General features: G+C 38.6%; 1 protein-coding gene across 3 annotated transcripts in view; it reads right to left on the bottom strand.

Moving 5' to 3' along the window:
• Positions 1-2,413: 2,413 nt before the first annotated feature.
• LOC134349462 (progesterone receptor-like) overlaps positions 2,414-25,315 on the bottom strand; it is a 342,340-nt gene continuing 319,438 nt past the window's right edge. For 2 of the 3 annotated variants that reach the window (XM_063053804.1, XM_063053805.1), the window contains 2 exons: positions 11,821-11,978; positions 2,414-10,714 (listed from right to left, as the gene is read on the bottom strand). In XM_063053804.1, coding sequence (XP_062909874.1) covers positions 10,559-10,714; positions 11,821-11,978 — 314 coding nt within the window. In that variant the 3' untranslated portion in view covers positions 2,414-10,558. Of the gene's footprint in view, positions 10,715-11,800; positions 11,979-25,315 lie in introns of all 3 variants that reach the window. The other variant, XM_063053806.1, reaches the window with a different exon arrangement.

The raw sequence follows: 25,315 nt of genomic DNA, 5'->3' as shown, positions 1-25,315 counted from the left end.
TTATATTCTAGTCCTCTAAAAAATACTGCATTTGGCTTCCTTATTGCTGACTCAGCTTGTAAGTTAACTTTTAGGAAATCCTGCATGAGGTCTTTGAAGTCCCTTTGCACCTTTGTTTTCTGAATTTGCTTCTCATTTAGAAAACAGACTAAATATTATAGTCCTATGTTATGAAGTCTGCCTGCTTGGCTCAATTTCTCCCTCTGAGACTGATGTATGGATTCACGTCCTTCTCGCAGTCTTGACAGCACGTAATCTGGACTGATTGCACAGTCTGAGGATGTATGTATATTGTAGCTGAGGGCACTGCATTTTTAGAAGACAAGCTAAACTGAAACTCTGAATACAGCTGTGCAGGCCAAAAGCAATAGAATAACATTTTTCCTAAGAAGAGCAGTTGGTTCTGTCTTGACAGAGGCTGCCCAGTTTACTCACTTTATCCAATATTTTCCATTATTTATTTTGGATTTCTAGCATTCACAGAATTATAATTTTTAATGTCCTGCCAGCAAGACATCACAATTCATCCAGCAGCTTTTCCTTTCAGCTTACCGTGTGTCTGAAAAATTGCATGCCCACATCTTTGGATTGATTCATTAGCTAAGATGAAATCAAGGACAACTGAAGATATGTAAGTTCTTTATTTCTTTAGATCTGAATGGAAACAGCATTTCACACCACATCAAAAAGGGAAAAAGATGCAAGGCACTAATTTTGAATAAGGACTTATTATGAACTAAGGAACATTTGAAATCACAACGGTTTTGAATATAGTCAGCAATAAAATTATAACAGATCCAGTCTGTTCAAATTGGCAACAATATCTCCTCCACAATATCCATCAGCACAGGACTGTGTGCTTAGCCCTCTGCTCTTCTCACTTTACACTCATGACTGTGTGGCTAAGCACAACGCCAAATTCAAGTTTGCTGATTAAACCATTGCCGTAGGCTGAATCAAAGATGGTGATGAATCAACATATAGGAGGGAGATTGAAAGTCTGGTTGAGTCGTGTCATAACAACAACTTCTTACCGAATGTCAGCAAGACCAAGGAGAGCAGGAGAAGGAAACTAGAGGTCCACGAGCCAGTCTTCATAGGAGGATCGGGAGAGGGTTAGCAACTTTAAATTCCTAGGTCTTATTATTTTGGAGGACCTGTCCTGCACCCAGCGCATTAATGCAATTACGCAGAAAGCACAGCAGTGCCTCTACTTCCTTAAGAGTTTGTAGAGACTTGTTATGACATCTACATCTTTGACAAACTTCTATAGGTGTGTAGTGGAGAGTATATTAACTGGCTGCATCACAGCCTGGTATGGAAACACCAATGCTTTTGAACGGAAAATCCTACAAATCCTTGTGGACACAGCCCAGTCCATCATGGGTAAAGCCCTCCCCTCCATTGAGCATGTCTACACAAAACATTGTCGCAGGAAAGCAGTCATCATCAGGGACCCCCAGCACCCAGGTCATGTTCTCTTCTCACTGCTGCCATCAGGAAGAAGATGTAGGAGCCTCAGGACTCTCACCGCTAGTTTCAGGACCAGTTATTACCCCTCAACCATGAGGTTCTTGAAAAAAAGGAGACAACTTCACTCAACTTCACTTGCCCCTTCATTGAAATGTTCCCACAACCTATGGACTCACTTTCAAGGTTCTTTGTCTTATGCTGTTGATACTTATTGCTTTCTTATTTCTTTCTTTCTTTCTTTCTTTCTTCTTTTTGCATTTGCACAGTTTGTTGTCTTCTGCACTCTAGTTGAATGCTGTAGTTGGGCGTCTTTCATTGATTCTGTTATGGTTATTATTCTATAGATTTATTGAGTATGTCCACAAGAAAATGAATCTCAGGGTTGTATATGGTGACATATGTGCACTTCGATAATAAAATTTACTTTGAACTTTGACTGTTCTGTAGGTTAACAATGTATGTATGGTTTGTGCAGTGTTTCATGTGTTAGCCTGTTTCTCTTATGGTCATGTGAAAGCAATGACATTCAAAACTCTTCGGTGTTTGAGATCCCTCTTAGGGGAGTCCAGTCAAATATGTTCCGGAAAAGTATTAATTTGACCACTGTTTTAATCATCCCTTAGTTATACTTTTGTTAACTATACTTAGTTAACACATCTGAAAACCAATTTTATTTGCTGAATAGATGAAAGAATTTAATGTCTTGCAAAGAAGATTAATTATCAAAATTGATTTGTGACATAACTGTAATAATTTACATTTAAATAGAGCTTACTGATTAATTACATTTAGTGTTGAGTAATAAACTAGAATTGGTTTAAAGCTGACTAACGAAAGGAAATTTGAATTGCTAAGGCATCAGAGTTATCTGTCTTGAGTTAATTTTACAGTTAAAGTGAAGTTCTGCTATCAGAAAGGATATTTTCAAAATTTGCTTTATATAAAATATTAAGATAAGCCTTGAATTCCAAAATAAGCATTTTATCTTGGGGTGCAGTAAATAGAAATATGGATCTCCACCCCAGCGCGCGCACACACAAATAATAATTTTGTCATTTCCTTTGAACTCCGGTAAAATTATGAAGTGAAGGTGACAATATAACTGTTCCATTGTGATAATGTCGAGACTGACAGAATAAACACACCCACAAAGTTCTCTTTTACTTTTTGACCTCTGGTTTTCATTTCAGAGCCAGGCAAGCACTAAACAAAGACTTTAGAATTTAAATCCTGCCAATTTTACATTAGCAAGCAGCCATGCTGTTGCTCTATACAAAGCAGCTACAACTGACAGGTATGTGCAAAAATCAACAATTAGAACATTTCAGTGTTGTCAGAAAGTATCAGATTAAAGCACAAAGAAATTGTTGATGAAGACAAATGCTTCCATAATATTGAATACTGCGTCATGCAGCTTGCTGGAAGTGTTGGCTGGATAGGAGCGGACCGCTACTCATGAAAAGGCAATTTCTAGCAAAAGACATTTGGTGAATTTCTAAATGAGCTACAACAGCATGAATTTGAGTTACAGTCCACAACAAAATACCACTAATGAAGTCAAATGTATGTCTGGGTGGAAAATGCAAATGCAGATTTGACAACAAATCTGAATTATTTATAATACATATTAACCATGCTTTGTAATATGTGCACTTGATTATATTGGAATGACAATCAGTTATGCCTTGTCGGTGGTTGAAATGACATCCATCAAATTACTAACATGTGTGTTCACCAAGATGAAGGTAAACAATGTTCGGAAATGCACTATTTTCTTTGCAACTCCCTGTACTTTGCAGAACAAGGAAGTATTAAACAGATAATGCAGTTTCAATTATAATATCTGGAATATGTCCAACTCAATAAAATTCATTTGCTCCATTTGAATAGAATATGCTTTGAGTCAACTATTAATTAAAAGTACACTCCTTTTCTACCAGAAATGAGGCAAAGTATCATACATTTTTGCACACGGATGAAATTTTCAAATACATGGATACTAAGGTACTTTAGTGATGGTTACCATTACTTTCCAAAGAGAGGAAAAAGGGGGGAGAACTTACCTTTGGTCACCAGAACTAAACATATTCATGAGAATGTCAACCAGTTGCCCTTACCTAAACATACTCAGTTCTGCAGAACTGGGTGTGCCAGAGGTGAATATAACTGGCAGATCACATTCCCATGCATGCTCAGGACAGGCACCCAAAACTAATTTCTTCCCCATTTTGTTAATAATGTTCTTTAATTTCTTCAGGTTTGATAAATGTTCACAAAATGCACAAATGGTGTAAAACAGAATTTAAGGTTAATTTTAATTGCAATATAGACCCTTTTACTGATATGGGATTTAACAATCATCAGCTTTTACCTTACTGTAGGAACCACTTCAGCTTTATTCTTTTCCCTCCAAGGTCCCAAAATATTCATACTTCCCTGTCACTACCTTGGCTTTTGGAAGTTGTTACCAATCATACAAAGATTTGTTTATGAATATTTTTTAAGTAGACGATCATGCTCCTGTCCTCATAGGAATTTTGGGTAACTCTGACAGAAACATTTTCTAAATTATAAATTTAGATCATGTAAATGAGCTTTGCACCAAATAAATTGGGTTACAAATACAGGCATTTAAAATACTGAAACACAAAAAGGAATGATTACAGACTTCAAGTCACCTTCATCCACTTGTAAAATATTTTGCAGAGTTAGGACAGAGAAATTTGTTAGAAATGAAATACCCAGTGTGAGCTTTCTGTTTTGATGCTAAATTTCAATTTTTTAAATATATATTTTGCTGAAGAATTCTGAACTCTTGGGATACTTCAAATTCAGTTCAATTCAGATCCAGGTTTATAGTTGATTGTGCTGGAAACAACATGCCCTGCCAACTAGATATAGTTTCCTATTACGATGAGTGGAGAAAATATTTCACAAAGGGCTGATTCCTTTGCTACTGCTAATATGTAAAGGAAATATCGTTCCCTTGCCTTCAATAGAATTATTTTCCTCTCTAACTTCTAATGCTAAATACAGTACTTCAATCAGTTGGAAGTGCTTTTTTGCTTTATGAATGACCAAGCTAAATTATAATTTCTTTCAGTCCATCAACTATTATAGGTAACCTCTGAAACTTAATTCAAACTAAAAATAATTTAATGTTGGTTGATGCACTCAAATGTACAGAAATATTTTTGTCATCTTATGTTTTGTTTTATTATTTTTAATTTGCTCTAATTTGTCAGTTTTAATTTTGAAGGTTCTGTTGGTTTAGATGCAGTTAGCCTCATTTCTTTTTATGAAGTGATTGAGATGACACATGATAAATTTGTTAAATCAATGAATGGAAAATCACAATCTTTCTTGTAGGTTGCCTGTTGGTAATTGAATCAAAAATTATTGATTCAACAAAGATTTGTTTATAATCTGCTTTAAAAATATTAATTTCTTTAATAGCTAGTTTCTAATTGGAAAAAGGGATTACATTTTTAAAAATCACTACGAACAAAGCTTATAAATGAAACAAAAATGTGTCCAATAATGAATAATTATATTTGTTTGCATGAAAATTTGATATTCATTGTTACAAGTAAATCCCAAGGTTTAGTTCATGAAAGCATTGTTGCCATGGTTCATTAAGACTTCTGAAAATGTTTGTTTCAAGAGGTGAGGTAAATTTGAAAATGTCATCAACAGTTTCTTAGTTCATTTGTCATACATTACCACTAATATGTTCCAATCATTTTCCACAATTATAGCTATTAAGATACCATTGAACTATTTTGATGTTATTGGATAAGGTTGGAGTTAGTATTCAGTCCTGTTATTGATGTTCCATTAATCTTGTTATCATGTTGTTCACCAGAGTGGTAATTTTGATCAAAAGTGTGCATTATTAAACAGTAATTTGGAAAGTGCTGGTGTAAAGGGGATTTGCCAAATGCATTCAATATTTTTGCTAATTGTGTAGAAAATGATTGCAGGGCAGAGGAGACAGTAATAATCAGTAGATATTATTTTCTTTTGTTTCCATAATTAAGACAAGAAGAACAGAAGCAATAATCAACCATTTACACATTCATACATTTCCTGCTACATTAATCATAAGAGTATTTATAATGGCATATTAATGTAAAGCTGCATGAATCCCATAATTTCCTTCATTCAGTTTATTTATTTCTCCAAAATGTAATGCTTCCATTGCCATCCAATCCAGCCCGCCCAGGAACAGCTAATGAAACATGGCACATGAACAAATGCAGACAGGGAGTCGATTGACATGATGGAATCTTTAACATTTCAAATCATTTAGATCAAAAATGCTTCTTTAATTTGACACCAATCTTTTGCTTATATAGTACTGCACAAAGGTATTAGGGACATATATACAACTTGGGTGCCTAAGACTTTTGAATGGTACTGTAACATCAATGTATTGCTTGCAATTTACAATTTACATTAAGAACTGAAGACTGGTTCTTGCTTGAATTAATATCTGCTATATTTGCATAACTCCAGAACACACCAATAGCAAGCATAAAAGGCATCGAGTTCATCAAGGAGGAAAACTCATTGCTATTTACAGTACTGTGCAAATGTCTTAGGCATCCGAGCTATATATATGTGTGTGCCTAAGACTTTTGCTCAGTACTGTACAGTAATTTAAAAATATTTCACTAAATAAATAAAAAAGCAATAATACTCTCAAATTATTCAACTGCTATGCTGTGAAGTCTGTTAACCAAGTTTCAGCATGAATTCACTGGCAATACCAGTAAACTATTGACATACATTTCAATAGGAAAACTAATAGCATACACAATCTTTATTGCACCATTTAAATTGAATTAAAGACTTTAAAGTTACCAACATTTAGGAAATAATGACAGAATAAAAACACTGCTATGTGATATACAAATCCCTCAATATGCTAGGCATGATCATAAGTTAATCAAGGACACAAGAACTTGATTTGCTGAGACTCAGTTGACAATTTTCAGGGCCCCATTAAGTTCAACATTATGGGTAAGAAGTTACTCACCACATAGTTACTAATAAAGATTAATCAATTAAGAAAACATGAGGCATTTTCATTCCTTAAGGAAATTTCTTATGTCTGATATTAAAAAGAGACATTGGCCCCTCTGAGGTTCCCAATCATTAGCTGCAGGAAGAATCTCAACACCGAGTTTGGCAGTGAGATTATTCCCCTTTAGTCTGAAAAAAAATAGGCTTGAAAATCAAACTCTTCCGGCATGCTAAACCAGGGATTACAAATCCTAAATGCTATTACAAGAGACATTTAGATAGACTTGAAAGTGCATTAATACACTCAAATATCAGAATCTGGGAAAGAAGATTAAGACTTAATAGAAGAAACAGTATGAACATCAAAAATTCTGAACACTTGGAACAAGAACTGATTAGATTGTACTAAATCCTGAATTCCTATTGGGTTGGCCCAAGGGAAGTCATAGATTAATGACATACTGTGGGGGCATGGGATAGTAATTTTAGGTGAATAATATTTCTTACTAAGCCAACGGGAAAATAATCTTTTTGTTTAACTGCACCCGCCGTGGGTACTTTGCGTGAATGAAGGAAGACATCTCTTTTAAGAGTTGCATTGATCACAGTTCTGCCAACCTACATATCTCTGAAGTTTGAAGTTATATTTATGTTTTTCTTAAGAAGCATAAATATAAAGCCAGATGCCAAATCAGACTGAGTTAATTCAACACAAAGACTCTGATTCAATAAGCCAAAGTGAAAGACAAAATCTGCACCCTCTTCCAATGTATTATGAATTCAGTAGCAGTCCTGGGTCAATAGATGATACATGTGAGAAAATAACATGATTAGATGGCAAGGTGACACTTACTTAAAACACAGAATTTCACTATGAATAATTTTTAAGTGGTTGCAGTTTTGTTTGCCTAATGAATACTTTAACATCTCTTCATCAAATATGAGAAATGTTAAAAGTCCACATCCACATTTTTGAAAAATGGAAGATACATTTTTCCTGCACAAAGAAAAAGAAAGATATTTGTGATGATGATGTCTGGTCCAGTTCTGTAAGAGTTTTTCAGCTTAGAAATTCACAGAATTAAAATATCACTATTAAGGTTACAAGGCTCAGAGATTTTAAAAACACTTCTCACAATGAGATTGTGTACTGAAATCCCACCTCTTTCCAAAAGAAACAATGCACTTTAATATCTTAAATGCAGAGATTCACATCTTCTGATGTGCAACCTAATGCAGAAGTTGCAAAACTGTTGCCATATATGCAGAACTTCAGAAAGTGGGTTATAAACCTTAATAATAAGTTCAAACATGTTTAAAGTATCACTTTAATTCCCAATTTCCTTTGATTAGCATCAACCTTCATTTCTTACTGGCAGTGACTCCAAGCTAGAATACAGTTCTTCAGGCACTGGAATCAATGTGGTATATGCTCAAATGGTCATTCCTGAGCTATAAAAGCAATTATTTGACCTTAACAAAGATGTGAGATGTGGGAATGGTTAGACTAAAAGTCATTACGGTCAAAACTAATCTTGTACTCACCAAATGCAGAAGAAAAAAATGCAGAACAGCCATTCGCTCTGGTTTCATTTAACTAGTTTGGAAGAGGAGTTGGTAATGTAACAATCCTATTGCCTCTCCAGCTATGGTGAAGCAACTTAGCAGAGGAGGTTCTGGGAAATAGCATTTCCTGTTCAAAGTTATTACAGTTCAGAAACAGTATTGTTCTGTAAATATGAAAACATCTTTGTTGTACTACATTTTTATTCTTTGTACTACACTTTTTGATTAAAGAGTGAAACTTAAAAGGATCTTAGCCAGAAGGAAATTTTTTTTTGTGTGATTTCAAAAAAAAGCTCCTTGATATTTTCTTGAAACTTTAATATATAAGTAATGCCACAACCTTATTAAACTTAGTCTTATAACCTGGGTTCTTTTTATGAGTTTTAAGGAAGACAACAAAGTGTCCAGGCTAGACATTGCTATAGGGATCTCACATTCAATGTGAGTAAAAGAAGCAGACTGAGGATTTGATTCAATGTGTGTATTGTTACTTTCAGGAACATACAGCCTCGAGAAGAAGGGGAATATTTATTCTCATATGGTTAACATTGTACACAGCTAAATGTTATCCGTGTTCTTACACCTTGCTGACAAACAGCAACCTATTTTTTGAACTTGCTGGAAATACAGCAAGTGATTCTCTAAAATGCTTGAAGGGTCTATGTTATACAGAAGGCAGATGTCTGGAGAAATAAAAAATAAAGCTGAGGAAAGTTGTCTGATTTAACAGCATTTTGAAACACTCATTTTGTGTTTAAAGCTATGTGGTAGTTTATATCTGGTTTTAAAGATTGAAAGAACAAAATATTACTTTTAATTCTCTAAATTTAGATCCTGGAAAAAAACTTGGCCAGGATAGAAAATTCAGTTTATGAAACATTATTAACTGGTTGACCAATGATCTTGTTCCTGAGTCATTTACGTTAATGAAACGCTGATCCACAGGTCATGTGTAAATTTAACAGAAATTAAGCTACTTATTTGGATAGGTCCTACCTTCTATATTAACAGAATATTGATCCACTATCATCTCTGAATCAAACAGAAATTAAAACCCGCACTGAGCATTTCATGCCAGAACACTAGACACTGGATTTGGTGCCTGTTGTCACTTGATGTAGTGGCACCCTGCTTCCTGACAATGGAATGTAACCTAGGTTCATGCACAGACCGATTGCATCCCAATGGAGAAAATCTTACTCTAGGCAGTCAATTCTTTGGTAGACAATTAGACAATAGCACATATCTCTTTACATTGCCGTCCTATATCTAAACATGAATGCATGGTCACAATTACACTGTCATTCTGTGGTCAGCAACGTCACATATCTGTGAAATGACAATAAAAATTTAAATGTCTTATTAATCAGAACCTGGGGGGGGGGGGTTGGCATGCAATACATGCTTCCTTGATCCTGAAACCAAAATGGAAATCTATACCTGTAAAAGTACTGATTTCCTGGCTTGCAGAATACATTTCCCTGGTAACGTATGTGGCAGGTGAGAATCTCAGTGCATTGTAAGTACATTATCCAGATTTTTGGTTTCTTTAAATGCATGTACTGAACCTTCATCTTGCTTAAGAGAGAGACTTCCATGGTTATTCTCTGAGAAAGGAGAGCACAGTGCCACCACATTAAGTTATAGAGGCCCAGAAAAGCTCTGGGATATACAAACCTGGCCATCAATATCAATCCATTCAGTAGTTCCTATTATGCACAGAGTTAGATCTTGGTTGAGGCAATCTCTGTTACTTGTCTTCCCTTAATAATGCTGTGATTTTCCATGTTACTATTTAGCATGAATGGAAACAAAATTCTTATGGGCAAATTGTAACTTCATCCCAAGGAGCCCAGGCTGATCTAAAAGTTTCCAAACTACATGAAGACTGAATATCTTTCAATAAAGAAAAGCCTTGAGTACACAGCCACTTAGGCGCTGTTTTCCTTCTCCTGCAGTGAAACAGCACTCAAAACAGTTGATGGCTGTGGCAGAAGAAAAAGAACATAATAGCCACGGTTTTGTGATTGGAAATAATAAAGGAAGACCCATTTGAAATTAGGTACTATTTATGCACATGAAATATGATGAATGAAGAAATTTTGGGGGTGATGCAGCTTTCAAACCGAAGAATAAAGCATTTCCATTTAACATTATAGAAGATGCAGAAACTTTACATAACTCGAATGTTACAAAATGTTAGAAAGTACCAAAAGATACAAAATCTTTTTGATCTGAAAATTCCACAATAAACAACAGGACTAAATTCACATTTCATTGCTTATAAAACACATAGTGCAGCTATGACAATGTACTTCCACAAAAACTGATGCCAAACATCATTGCTAAATCTTTTGTAATAAATTTGAAAACAATTTTCATTTGCAGTACTGTCATGGTCACAAAAATAGAATAAAGCTTGCATAATGCAAAAAAAATCCTGCCCATGAATCAAAGCAGTCTGATGCAGCAAAGAGAAAGCGAGTGTTCCTCATTTCTTGTGGAAGAGCAGTGGCTTCACCAGCCCAGCCAGAATCTTGGGTATCTGTGTCGTTATAATCTCTGACATCATCTCTGGAAACTCCACACTCAGCGCCTGGGACTGAACAAATGTATTCAAGCAGAACTGATGCAGCCTCTTGACAAGCTATTGAAAGAAGACAGTAGAGTTACCAATACTTAATGAGCTTCCTCTATCTGTTCAGTTTTCAACATTCTGAATTATTCTCTTCATTCTTTAAATCTTGCATGCAATGACTGAAGCCAGAAGTCAATCTAAGAGTCATATCAAACACTTAACAACAACTCATGATTATCACTTAAACTTGCAAACCTTTTATTTTCAATGTCCATTATAATAATAGCACTATGCAAATGCTAAGTTTTTATCAACAACAGCCACCACTGATCTGATTACTCTAAATACAGAATAAAGCTTAATGAGATCACTAATTCTTGGCTTCCAAGCTACTTCTGCAAAACAGGGCAACACAAGCTGCCTATCACACAGGTGTGGACATGTGCAGGCTCCATTTGAAATGTTGAGAAATCCCATGCATGAACATTGCAAGAAATTAGAACTGATGCTCAAAGAAAAATTCAATTAACTAAAACAAAATTATTCAATGTATAAAGGGGCAGATTAATAATGTGTCAATTGGAATAGCTAGTCATAGGCTGATTATAGAGTGATCTCTGTTGACTGCGGTGCTTTAGTTGGAGAACTATGTTGAGCCTCAGTGTCACCGAATGAGGGATGCGAGAATTACTTAAGGTTTTTACATCACTGCTAACCAGGGACTTCACTGAGATGATGAAGAGCAAGAGCAGGTGGTGTTGATAGGATAGGACTTGACTACTACAATTCTGAAGTCAGGTGGAGTTCTGACACATCAGCAACAATGATAAAGGTACCACTGATTGACAGTTGCCTCTTGAGATCATAGCCCTGTGAGCACATAGTAGTTTCAGTTTAACTGGGATAAAAGCTACTGTAAGAGAAATGGGAATTGGAAAAAAAATGATTGTCCTTTCACATATAAAATAGTTTTTGTTTTAGCATTTCAACAATCTCTATTTCCAGGAATATGATTTGGTTATTAACTGTCACATGAACTGAATGGTTAACATAATTTTAAAAATATCTACAAAACACATAATGGAAGATTAATAATAATCCTCAACGACTACTAATAGTGAAAGACTATGAAAAGAAAGCTATCCAACAACTCACATTTATGTAACCACACCTACTTCATGCATAGAGTCCATGAGTTTTGTGAGCTGGTAAAGACGCTGAGAACTGCTCTGTGCACCTTTCTCCTGCAAGTCAATGGCTCTACTCAGCTCCTTAATGTAGTCTCTCCGCATCTCTTCAAAGTACGACTGGCTCTTGAGGCCTTCCAAAGGAACTGTAAAACAAATGCCAGTTCGCACATAAAGCTTACTAAATGCTATCAAATGTGCTGGATAAAACCTGCAGAGCCTCAAATTGAACTTTATTCAAGCTTTAGAACCTTTTCCTTTGAGGACAAAGTTGATAGTTATCTTGAAAAGATTTTAAAGCGTTTTCTTTTGGTGTTTCAGGGTAATGTTTTCAAGTTATCCATTGCACTCAGGAACAATTAAGCTTATAAAATATTTTCATGAATCATTTGATTTTGCCTGCACCTTGGTGTCAAGGTTCTGAGAGATATCTTTTCCTTGGTACTTAAATGAAAACAATTTTAATAAAATATCAATGACTGGTATATGGTCCTTAATAATATTTCCATGGGAAATCTACCTCACCATCAGCACTGTAAATCTAGCATATTTGAGCACCATTCTCTACCCATTGGCTGGAAAAATTCAGAATTGAACAGTGCTGCACTTACAACAGCAAGAATATCCAACTGAAGAGGAAATTTCAAAATAAATCATGTGGTGAGATACCAGTGAGAGCCTTCTCTACAATATGCACCATTGTAAGAGCACTCAACGAGGAGGAAAAGTAAATAAGAGATCTTATAGAGACATATAAAATTATGAAGGAGATAGGTAAGATAGAGGCAGGGCAGTTGTTTCCACTGGTAGGTGAGACTAGAATTAGGGGACATAGCCTCAGGATTTGGGGGAGTAGATTTAGGAATGGAGATGAGGAAGAACAGCTTTTCCCAAAGAGTGGTGAATCTGTGGAATTCTCTGCCCAATGAAGCACTGGAGGCTACTTCAGTAAGTATATTTAAGACAAGATTGGATAGATTTTTGCATAGTAGGGAATTAAAAGTTATGGGGAAAAGGTGGGTAGGTGGAGATGAGTCCATGGCCAGATCAGCCAGGATCTTATTGAATGGCAGAGTAGGCTCAACCAGCCAGATGGGCTACTCCTGCTCCTATTTCTTATGTTCTTTTAACTTTTCTATGGTTACAGCAGAATCAAGCATGTGTTATTTTTTTGACATTTCTGGGTCTCACTATACTAGTAACAGTTATTGAAGAGACATAAATTAAATTGTTGAAAATAACATTGGTTACTTACAGGACTTTTGGTTATTAGGTGTTCTGCATATCTCTGTTATAATATTATATGCTCAATAATGTCTGATAAATCTCTCTGTTTATCTGAGTTCTACACCTGAAAAGTAATTCTTGGGTAGGCAGCTGTGTGTATGAAGAGAAATTAGAACTGATTCACTGCTCAGGGATGAGATTCCATCCATTTTTACTGCTGAACATTTGTTAGAAGTCTGCTTACTATAGCACACCTTGGATGGGTAGGACGTTGATGGAAAGTCACAGAAAATGTACAGCCCAGAAGCAGTCTGGACAAACAAATAACACAAGAAAGAATGATGTCTGGGGAAATCTTGTGGTGACCTCATGCATAGGGATGAGATTGTGCAGCCGGGGAAAACTTCCCTTTTCCTGAATGGCCAGGAAACCTTTGATATTCATAATCCTGTAATATGAGTAATCATCTTCTTTGTATTGTTTTCCTTCCTTCTCTATTGTTTGAAGATTCTCAATGTGATGCTGTTAATCATTATCTAAAGATTACAAGTCACTATCATATTATATGTGCCATATCCACCAAATAGAACATAGAACATAGAACAGTACACCACAGGAACAGGCCTTTCACCCCACAATGTCCTACCGTACCAATTAGATTAGTGATTACATGGATAACTGAACTAATCTTCATTGCCTACACAATGTCCATAACCTTCCATATTTCTCACATCATGTGTCTATCTAAATAGCTCTCAAAAGTCTCTAATGTTTCTGCCTCTATCACCACCCCAGAGGCAGTGCATTCCAAGCACCCGCCATTCTCTGTGCAAAAACTTGCCCCTCACATCTCCTTTGAAATGACCCGCTGTCATCTTAAGTGCATGCCCTCTGGTATAAGATATTTCAACCCTTGGAAAAATTTCTTGTCTGTCTACTCTATCCAGTGGCGTATCTAAGGTATGGCAGGTATGGCACGTGCCCTGGGTGCCACTTGAAGGCGGGGGCGCCACTGAACAGTTTCTATTAAAGTCAGACAAGCTATCCTCAAACAGTGAAAAAAAAATTTCTTCAGATGCATGATCTGTCTTTGATTATCATGGGTGAGAAGCACTAAGATGGCCTTATTTCAGAGCATTGTGTAAGAAGACGATGAAACGTTTCTTCACGAAGAAGGAAAGTGGAGCTGAAGGATGGAAGAGACGAAAGTTGGAGGTGGAGGAAGCCAAGAAGTCGAGCAAGTTCTTCATGCCCTTCTTTGGAAAGCCCGGAACAAGTAGTTCGACACGTTCCATGGAGTCGCCTGCACCTGCTACAAATTTGTTAGAATTCGAAGGTGGATCAAGTGCAAATGAGTCACAAGCCGAGGAGGAAGTCAAGTCAGATAAATCCGAGTATGACGAGATTAAGAGTGAGGCTGCCACAGGGAACGTGGACATGACAGGAGGGGAAGACGATGGTGGTGGTGGTGATGTTGAGTTTATTGACGAGATTGAACCTGACGACACTGAACCTAGTGAACTGGATGGTGTCAAAGAGCCTCGAACTGTCGCACCAGAAGTGATTGAACAGCATGACATTGGACTTCTGAAGTTCGACAAGGATACTGGAAAAGCAATTCTGCCTGATGTGTTGAGAACAGAAATAATAAAGCTGGGTTCAAAATATTTCCAGAACAGTGAGGGGCCTTTCCTACCAACAAATAACCACTCAATGAACAAAACGTAGTTCAAGAGGAAACTGGGGAATGGTCGTGGTGAGGAAGTGACTCGCTCATGGCTGGTCTATTCCCCTTCTAAAAAGTCTGCATTTTGTATCTAATAACAGGAATTCTGCAGGTGCTGGAAATTCAAGCAACACACATCAAAGTTGCTGGTGAACGCAGCAGGCCAGGCAGCATCTCTAGGAAGAGGTACAGTTGACGTTTCAGGCTGAGACCCTTCGTCAGGACTAACTGAAGGAAGAGCTAGTAAGAGATTTGAAAGTGGGAGGGGGAGGGGGAGATCCAAAATGATAGGAGAAGACAGGAGGGGGAGGGATGGAGCCAAGAGCTGGACAGGTGATTGGCAAAGGGGATACGAGAGGATCATGGGACAGGAGGCCCAGGGAGAAAGACAAGGTGGGGGGGAACCAGAGGATGGGCAAGGGGTATATTCAGAGGGACAGAGGGAGAAAAAGGAGAGTGAGAGAAAGAATGTGAGTATAAAAATAAATAATGGATGGGGTACGAGGGAGAGGTGGGGCATTAGCGGAAGTTAGAGAAGTCAATGTTCATGCCATCAGGTTGGAGACTACACAGACGGAATATAAGGTGTTGTTCCTCCTTCCTGAGCGTGGCTTCATATTTACAGTAGAAGAGGCTGTGGATAGACATGTCAGAATGGGAATGGGATGTGGAATTAAAATGTGTGGCCACTGGGATATCCTGCTTTCTCTGGCGGACAGAATGTAGGTGTTCAGCGAAGCGGTCTCCCAGTCTGCGTCAGGTCTCGCCAATATATAGAAGGCCACATCGGGAGCACCGGATGCAGTATATCACCCCAGCCGACTCACAGGTTTACAGTAGAGGAGGCCGTGGATAGACATGTCAGAATGGGAATGGGATGTGGAATTAAAATGTGTGGCTACTGGGAGTCTAAAAATGCTTGCGCCTGCTCCTTCGTACAAAACCAATTAAATGATCCATCTTCCACTGTGATTCTCAGTCGAGCCAGAAAACAAAGAGAAGGCTTAAAATTTTGGCTGTATCGCTCTGCCATAACTTTTTAAAAGTTAACACGTTCTGCCATAACTTCTGATGAAAAATCTTCAACAATACAAATCTCCTGCCCTTACTAGACAATCATACCTTTTCCACGGGCATCACGAATCAGACGGTCCTTTATTTGAAATTCATGGAAACAAAAAAATGACTGATCTTGGCTTTGATTTTGAAGTCGATCCCTAGATAGGTGATCTGTGAGCACGATCAATCAAAGGCAGAGACTTTATAATTTCAGGGAATAATTCCATCAAAAGGTTTGCAAAGAATTCTTCAGGATTATCTCCTTCCGTTTGCTCTTTAAGTCCCAAGCTACGTAAGTTGTTCCTCCTACTTCTGTTTTCCAAATCAATAATCTTCTGTCTCAGTATTTTGTTGGACTTGGATTGTTTTTCATACAGCTTTTGCAAATCATCCATTCTCTCGTCCAGTATAGTAATAACCTCTTCATGTTCCTTTATCTTCTTATCAAGCATGGTTAGTGTTGCTTGAATATCGTCTAATTTCGTACCTACTTGTTTGATTTCAGCGCTGATTTGTTGCGAATCAGCCGACGCTTCCTTTCTGAACTGTTGAAACTCCTCAGTAAGCTTTTGAACAGCTTCCAAAGCTGCTTTGGTAGTCATAGTAATATAATAACCTGTTTAACAGTAGCATTTCAAAAGGTTGGAGACAAAAGTAAGTAAGTTAGGAGCACCAGCAGAGAGCTGTTACTCCATCAGCGACCACCAGGCAAATCCCACCTGTGGTTGTTAAGTCAGACTCTGAAACCAGGTGGAGTACAAGGACAGAGGCAGTGAAGCCCATCAACAAGTACACTGAGGAGATACTTCAAGTTCTCCAGGACCTGATAGACAATGAAAGCAAGACCAGTGAAACAAGAAGTGACGCAAGGCAGCTGTACAACCATATGTTTAGTTACGATTTTTTGATTTTGCTAGGATTTTGGAACAAATACTCATTCGCATTGACCGTATTCAAAAAAGGCTGCAGGATCGTAGCATGATCTTCCACGATGCTGCCCTGGATTTGAAAGCCCTCCGAGATCATTTTTATGGTGAAAGAGGTGTTGGTCAGTGAGTCACTCGAAGAAGGAGTCGGTCTCTGTCAAGAATGGAATATTGAAGTTGAAAGACGTCAGAGACAAAAGAAACGAATGGTAATAAGAACTCGAGAGACACTAGGTTAACAGCTAAGAAGGAAATGGGAAGAGTCATGAAGGGAACACTTGACTGTCTTCACAGAGAAATAGATGAAAGGTTCACTGGTTTGCACAACACTGATGGAGGGACTGTGTTACGGTGCCGACAGTAACGACCTAAAGAAGAAGTGCGAAAATTCGGGCAAATTGTACAACTGTGATGTTGATGAACAGCAGCTATATGAAGAAATTTTGGATTGCAGAATGTTGCTATCAAGACGGGTCAGTATGAAAATATCAAGACCTGAAGAGCATATTGAATTTATTGTTCACTATGGAGATGAGAGCATCTTCCCCAATCTTTGCATTGCTCTTCAGATAATGCTAACCATCACAGTTTCCATCGCCAGATGTGAGAGATCATTCAGCAAGTTAAAACTAATAGTTGCGTATTTGAGAGCCTCGATGGGTCAAGGCAGACTCTGTGATCTTGCTGTGCTGAGTGTAGAAAGAGAAGAAATTGAAAAAATTGACTTTGATCACATCATAGACCAATTTGCATCAGTGAAAGCAAGGGAGGTGCAGTTATAATTTTCATGTAGTGTCATAATTTGTTAATTAAAAGATTAATGAGCTTCACTTTTATTTTTGAGCTCTGATATTATGGGAAAGTTATCTAAAAGATGTTTGGACAGGGGCGCGATTTCAGTGCTTGCCATAGGTGCTATTTTTTGTAGATACACCCCTGACTCTATCTATGCCTCTCATAATTTTATTTACCTCTATCAGATCTCCCCTCAGCCTTTGCTGCTCCAGAGAAAACAACCCAAGTTTGTCCAAACTCTTGTTATAGCACATGTTCTCTAATTCGGGCAACATCCTCGTAGAACTTCTCTGCACCCTCTCGAAAGCCTTGACGTGCATCCTAGAGTGGACAACCAGGGTGGTATGCAAAACCATAGGCAGGCCAGCTAGAGCTATGGAGAGCTACGACATGATTTCCTGAGTTTTGAACTCAGTGCCTTGACTAATAAAGGAAAGTATGTCACATGCATTCTTAACCACCCTACCAACCTGTGTAACCACTTTCAGTGAGCTATGAACTTGGACTCCAAGATCCCTCTGCTCTTCAACATTGTTAAGGGTCTTACCTTTAACAGTGTACTATCTTCTCACATTTGACCTACCTAAGTGTAACACTTCACATTTGGCTGGGTTAAACTCCTTCTATCATTTCTCTACCCATATCTGTAACTGATCTATATCCCATTGTATTCGTTGCCAGTCTTCTATACTATCCCCAACACCAGCAATCTTCATATCATCTGCAAACTTACTAACCCAGCCATCTACATTTTTATCCAGGTCATTTATATGCATCATAAACAGCAGAGGTTCCAGTATAGATCCCAGGGGACCTCCAGCTAGAATAAATCCCTTCAACCACTACTGTCTGCCTGCATGGGCAAGCCAGTTCTGAATAAAAACGTCCAATTCACCATAGATCCCATGTATCTTTATATTTGGGATAAGCTTCCTATGAGGGACCTTGTCAAACGATTTACTAAAATCCATGCATACAACATCCACAGCTCTACCTTCATTATCCCCACTCACCACCTCATCAAAAAACTCAGCCAAGTTACTAAGCCTTGACACAAAGCCATGCTGGCTCTCCCTAATTAGTCCATGGTTTTTCAAATGCTCATAAATTCCTAGCCCTAAGAATTCTTTCCAATAACTTCTCTAGTACTGACGTGAGACTCACCTGTCTATAGTTTCCAGGATTATCCCTGGTTCCCTTTGAATAATGGAACAACATTAGCTATTTGTTAGTCCTCTGGAACCTCACCTCTGGCTAGAGAGGACACAAAGATACTCAGCAATCTTCTCTCTTGCCTCTCTCAATAACCTGGCATGTATCCCATCAGGTCTTGGGGACTTATCCACCTTAACGCTCTTTAAGAGACCCAACACTACATCCCCCTTTACCTCAAAGTACTCTAGAATATCACTACATTCAGTAATGATTTACCTATCCTCCACATCTTTCTCTTTGGTAAATACTGATGTAACATTCTGTTAATGGTTTATCCTGTTATTCAGCATAAACTATACCCAACTTATTATGTAAATAAACCACCTAAAAGTTAACTACATTTTCTTATAAATAACTTAATCGGTTCTTAAAGTACCTTCCTGAAGTTTGAATTCCTCTGTTGCAATATACCAGAATGTTAACTTCAACAGACGATCAGTGATAATTTTGAAGATAAAAACACCATTTATAACATTCACCCAGTTCCTGCAAATCATGAGCCAGTAGATTGGAACCTTCCATTTGAAATTCCATATTCAAATCCAAAATATTTGTGTGCTGTTTTAACAACCTAGACTTCTTCTAATGCTTATTAGCAGCTTTACTGCAGGAGCTTTCTCACTTAAATCCGTTCCAACCCACTCCTCTCATTAAGGACACATTAGCAACTAAAAAAGATGGCTGAGCCATTAAAGCAACAAATTTCTAACCAGCCTGTATGCTGCAAGGAAAGTAATAGATTCAACTTTCCCACAAGTGTAGAAGAGAGCAGTCAATGTTTCCCTCCTCAAGCCCAACGGATAGAAAATAGCAGGCCTAGGTTTTATTGGGTTTAGTTGACAAAGCTCCAATCATGTTTCCCAGCTGTTCTTTGCTGCTGGATTCCACGTGGAGTCCAGCTGTGAGGCAGGATTGTGTTGGAATTCTCCAGCATTTCCACAGCACAGCACAGGATTCATGAGTCCGTTACCAGCTATGATGAAAAATGTAGAGCTAGGATAAGCTGTGTTTCTTTATTTCAGTTTGTAGGAATGGTGGTAGCATAAAAGTAATTCAAATGTTTTTTTTAATGTTTTAATTACATTAATAGTTTTTTAAACTATTTTCAAAAGGCAGGGGCATTTCGGTTGCCAGCTAAAACAATAAATAACCAATTCTTGACTGGTCAGGGTATGAAGGGATACAGGAGATTGGAGCTGAGAAAAAAAATGGATCAGCCATGATGAAATTGCAGAGCAGACTCGATGGGCCAAATGGCCTAATTCTGCTCCTATATCCTATGGTCTTATGGTCTTATTCACAAATCATTTTACAGCACCTCTCCTCTGATCTACCACGGAGTCACAATGGAAAATAAAAGCCAAAATAACTATAGCAAATCACATTCATAAATCTACCTACGATATTATTTTAGAGATACATCAACTAATCAGCCTTGCACATTGCCTTAGTACCTGTCTTCCATTAAATTTAGGGATGCTGCCATCTGTTGTTTTAGCAATGCCTCCACCAATGATTGTAAACCAAGTCTCTTCCTTCTGGTTAAAGCCATGCAGTCATACCTCCTGTGACTATGCACCATTTTGTCTTGCAGCACAGCGGGATGTGTGTCACTGAGTGTCCCACAAAGTGTTTCTATGCTGTACCTTACATGGTAGACATGGTCTAATCTCTGAAAAATGAGTGTGAAGTTTGCAAAGATAAAGTGAAAGTGAGGTATGGGGGTCCGGGGTTGATGACTGGTGGGTCTTACACTGAGCAGTCTCAGAGGCTCGTGTTGCAGTTGATAAAGTGTGGCACTTAAAACATTGAACCTGCAAATTCATCTGAGATTGTTGAGTGTTCTTTAACTGCCACATCTTCGCTATTACTGCTGTCAGGAAGCTTGTCTTGGGAGCATTTTGTGTCCTCTTTGATACATCTGATCCCTCTACATCTCCATCTTCTGACCAAGGACTCAAGCACAAAATTATCTTCAAGCCACAGCCCCAAGTTCTCCCCTCAGCTACAGGTATTTAATTTTGTAAGATCTGTTACAAAAGAGCTGTAACAAATTGAGTTGCAAACATGCTGCTACGCTTAATCAAAAATGACGTGAAAATGGTGATTTTCATTTTTGTTTGTGACTACTTGTAACTGAAATTTGTGCATATCTTCCTTGGTGCTGTCTCCCAGATTTTCTGGAGCAAACTCAAGACATTTTTAAATTAACCCAAGTAGGATCACATAACATCAGTAAGATATGGATGCATCTCCCTGCACCTTTGTAATAGTATAGTTGATCAAACGTATTGGCAATCTTTTAAAAACAATATTAAAGAATCTTCAGACAATCTCAGGTAAAGAGACAAGGATACCTTTTTGTGGATAGCATTGGTAAAAGTTGCCTTGATTCATCATTGTCGTTTTGGCCATTTGGACAGGAGACAACAGGAGGCTCAGAGCCTGGGGAGAGTAAAGTTGGCACCAAGCTGCACACTCACTTTTACCATCCTTCCCTGACAGCTGACCCACACTTCTCTCTTTGTGATGAGCCGGATAACACTTTCTGCAGAACAGGCGGATGAGGAATCACCAAGTCTAAGCCATCGTGCATCATACTCGAGCTATGAGTCACAGCATTTTAACTATTTGTAAAGTCTGAGTTCACTAGTTTGATCGCCACTTCATATACCTCATCCAGATAGCCATTCTTTCTACACATGAGGATACCACCAGAAAGACCAGTCATAGAACACGTTTGAGGATCCAGCTAAAGCACCAGCCGACATCATACACAGCTATTACTGTTGCTCCAGAAATATTCTGTTCCTAGATGGTCCTTTTGGCACAACACCAGGACGTTTAATATCAATTCTCCACCCTTCCTTCCCCCATCTGTGCTGACCCAATTATGTGTAAATCACCAGGTGAAACCTTAACTCTTTGGCTGATCCCCAGCAGCATGCCTAAGAGGATTACCAAAATGAGGTGCAGCCCTTGAATGCCTGCACTCCCTTCTGTATTCCCTCTACTATAGTTCCAACCCACAAAATCCTTCTCATTGAATGTTGCACTGTCCCTTAAAAGCACAAAGTAATATAGACTCACTTGAGTCATCGCCATAGAGGTTCACAGTGATTGGCTGGATACGTACTGGCTGCACTAAAATACCACTCACCGGTGCTCTTCACTTGGCTATTGGCATTTCCTGTGCAGTACCAGTCTAGCAATCCCCACACCACACTCCTCTTAACGCATCAGGTATCTCAAATCTAGATCTAGCATTCAATGTTGATCAGACCCGTAAACCAACTTCAGCTGCACTGACCACTTGTTGGTTTGTGAAACAATTTTAATATTTCTTCTGTTCTGATGATATCCGGCAATATACTCCACAAAGATCAAACATATCATCATTGCCTCCTGTTGATTCTTGTTGACATAGCATTATTTGTACATGGAGGCAATGTTTACTGAAGGGTTTTCAGAAAGATTACTCATGGCATGAAAGGAGCTTTTAAACAGGAATTGACTGTTTGGAAAACTATACAATAGCAGTTCACTGAAGGATACCTTAACTGCTACTGTCAGGCAGGAGGTAGAGGCACCTGAGGTTCTGCACCACCAGCTTCAAGAATAGCTATATCCCTTTAACCATTCGGTTCTTACAACAACCTGCACAACCCTAACCTCTACCTCAGTACAGGAACACGAGGGCCACTTTGACCACTTTGCACATTTTTCATCCTAAATAAGTTCTTTCTTGTAGAATTGCGTATAATTTTCATTTACGTCTTTTTTGTGTTTGTGTATCTAGTGTTATGTGCCGTGATGCTGCTGCAAGGGAGATTTAATTGTGCTTATGACAATAAGGTCAACTTTCAACTTCCTCCTCAACTGCTGAACTAAAATGCTGAACATCTGTCTCATATTTTCACCCATAATAGAAAGCATCTGTCCAAGTACCAAATGTGCTCCTGGTGCCAATTCATGTTGCAGGAGTTCAGCCGTTTCTGAAATAATCGCAAAGCATTCAAAGATCTTCTTGCCTTATAAATTTTCACTGCACAAGCGAGTTGTGATCCTTGTCTGAGGTCCTACTGCTAGCTTCTCCTAGCTCTCTAAGGTCTGATGCTTTAGTGTGGCAACATAAGAGGTTGCTGTATGTCGAACCTGCCACAGGTGTGTACTGTCAATACATCACTGGAGCTCAGACTGCCAAAGTCCCATCTGCAGCCTTGAGACCAGCCATGCTCTATGCCTTGGGCTAGCTTGCTTTCTTTGGGAACCAAGCCAAGCATTGGCTTAAGAAGGTTTGATATGTTTTCATCATGATAATGTAACATTCTCCATTTCCAGAAATGTTCTGTTATTAGGCAGCTACTTAGCATGCCCCCTTAACTGTCATAAAGGAGATTATGTGAAAGCACAGAGCCAACTATGGCCCTCATAAATTTAATTTCCCAACCTGTCTTTTGGGGTGAGTATTTGGATCAAAGAAAACACACAAAAAGCTGGATGAACTTAGCAGGTCAGGCAACATCTATGAACAGAAATGGACAGTCGATGTTTTGGGTCAAGACCCTTCATCTGGTCTGAAAGATAGAAGATAGCATGGATAAAATAGCATAGGGAAGAGGTGAAGCAAGACTTGAAAGTTGATAGTTGAGTCCAGGTAAGGGTAGATGACAGGCAAATGAGGGATGGGGAGAATGAGAATAGCATCATTATTTGGGAGGACTGAGAATGATCAAATCTAATAGGAGAGAAAGGTGGAGCATAGAGTAAAGGACGGATGTGGGGAGGCCAGAGGATGGTAATGGTTGATGGGAGCCAGTAGGAAGTGTGTGTCAGTGACAAGCAGATGGAGAGGATAAGGGAGGGAAGGAGACCTGGTGATAAAGGCCAAGTAGATCAGAAGGAGAGGGAAAAGAAAAAAGAGGTGGAGGGGGGCATTTCCCGAAAGTTGTTGAATTTAATGTTCATACCACCAGGTTGTACGTTAACTAGGTAGAATATGAGGTAGTGTTCATCTAGTTTAACTTAGGTGGAATTTGGCAGTGAAGAAGAATAAGGTCAGAGTAGGGAGAACAACCAGTTGGCTGTCAATGCAAAACTCTAGGCAGCCACAGTAGATGGAGCAAAGGTATTTAGCAAAGCAGTTGGTGTTATGGTCTGCCTGGTTATATCTTGAGAATATCCAAGAGATGTTATTAGAGATATGAAACTCAGGGCAGCCTCAATGCAGCAACCCTTGAGGAGACCACAAACTGGTGTTGCTGTGCACAAGAACATTGTACAAGCAGATCATTGCACTATTATGTCAGTCTTTAGAAGCTTGCTGGAAGGCAGTCCAGTACCTTCAGCAAATGTTCTGTGGAAGACTCCGTTGATGGCTGTTACACTATCTTTTTCAGAAATGTTACACAAGATTTGTCCTCCTTTACCATTCTTGACATCTCCATTGACTCTTGCTTACATATGCTCAATAAATCCCTAGTGTAGGTTCCTCAGTAACTAAAGATGCCAATTTTGGTTCTAATGATTGCTGCAGTAAGAACAATTTATAGTATATCGTTATTAGGTTTCTACTGCTGTTTTGACATTAAAATCCAAGAATACTGAGAGGTGAAGAGGGAGTATCTCATGATACTATTGACAAGTAGCCACTTATTCAGTGATAACAGTATGCCCTGACAGGTTGTCATGCTCAGCCTTCACACTGCCTGTTGAACAGTTTTGAGCCGAAACACAATGTCCTGCCATGTTAATATATTATTTCCCAAGGACTGAGTACTTGTAGTGGCAAGCCCTCCTCCTGTGCTGATTGTCTTTTATCCTTCTATGGGTCAACTTTGCCTGCTGAGAAAACATCAGATCTGAGCCGGAATATCACATTGTACATAAAACAGTAGCAGGTGAGGCCCGAAGAGAGAAACAGATTGAATCAATATATCATCCAGCACAGGAGGCCATAGCATATCGCTGTCAGATCATTAAAGCAGCTTCACAATTAGTCCTGCCTCACTGCTGGTTCCCTTGAACCCTCAAATATTTTATGCAGCATCCCGTTACTCTGGTAAAATAGAAGGGAATATTTTTCATTGGCTGGAGTCGTACTTAGTACAAAGGAAGATGGTTGTAGTAGTTCACTCCAGCAGCAGGATATAGCTGGTGAGAGCACATCAGGCCATTGTCCAAACCCTAGCCTTCAAGAAATGCTTTATCAAAGGCATCATCTACAGTTCATGAGTTCATAATACTCTTTACTTGTCTGATGCATACTCTCCCTGACAACATTGTACCACAATATCACTATCACAGGTGTGACCTGTACAAAAAGGACGGGTTACACTTGAATCCTAGGGGGACCAATATCCTGGCGGGGAGATTTGAGAGGGCTACTGAGGTGACTTTATACTAGAATGGTTGGGGGGTGGGAATCAAATTAAAGAGACTAGGAGAGAGGAGGTTAGTTCACAACAGGGGGATGGGAACAAGTGCAGAGAGACAGAGGGGTGTAAAATGAGGGTAGAAGCAAAAAGTAGTAAGG

The sequence above is a fragment of the Mobula hypostoma genome, chromosome 7 (genome assembly GCF_963921235.1).
Source record: "Mobula hypostoma chromosome 7, sMobHyp1.1, whole genome shotgun sequence".
NCBI classification, from domain to species: domain Eukaryota; kingdom Metazoa; phylum Chordata; class Chondrichthyes; order Myliobatiformes; family Myliobatidae; genus Mobula; species Mobula hypostoma.
This window is presented reverse-complemented; position numbering and strand designations above follow the sequence as displayed.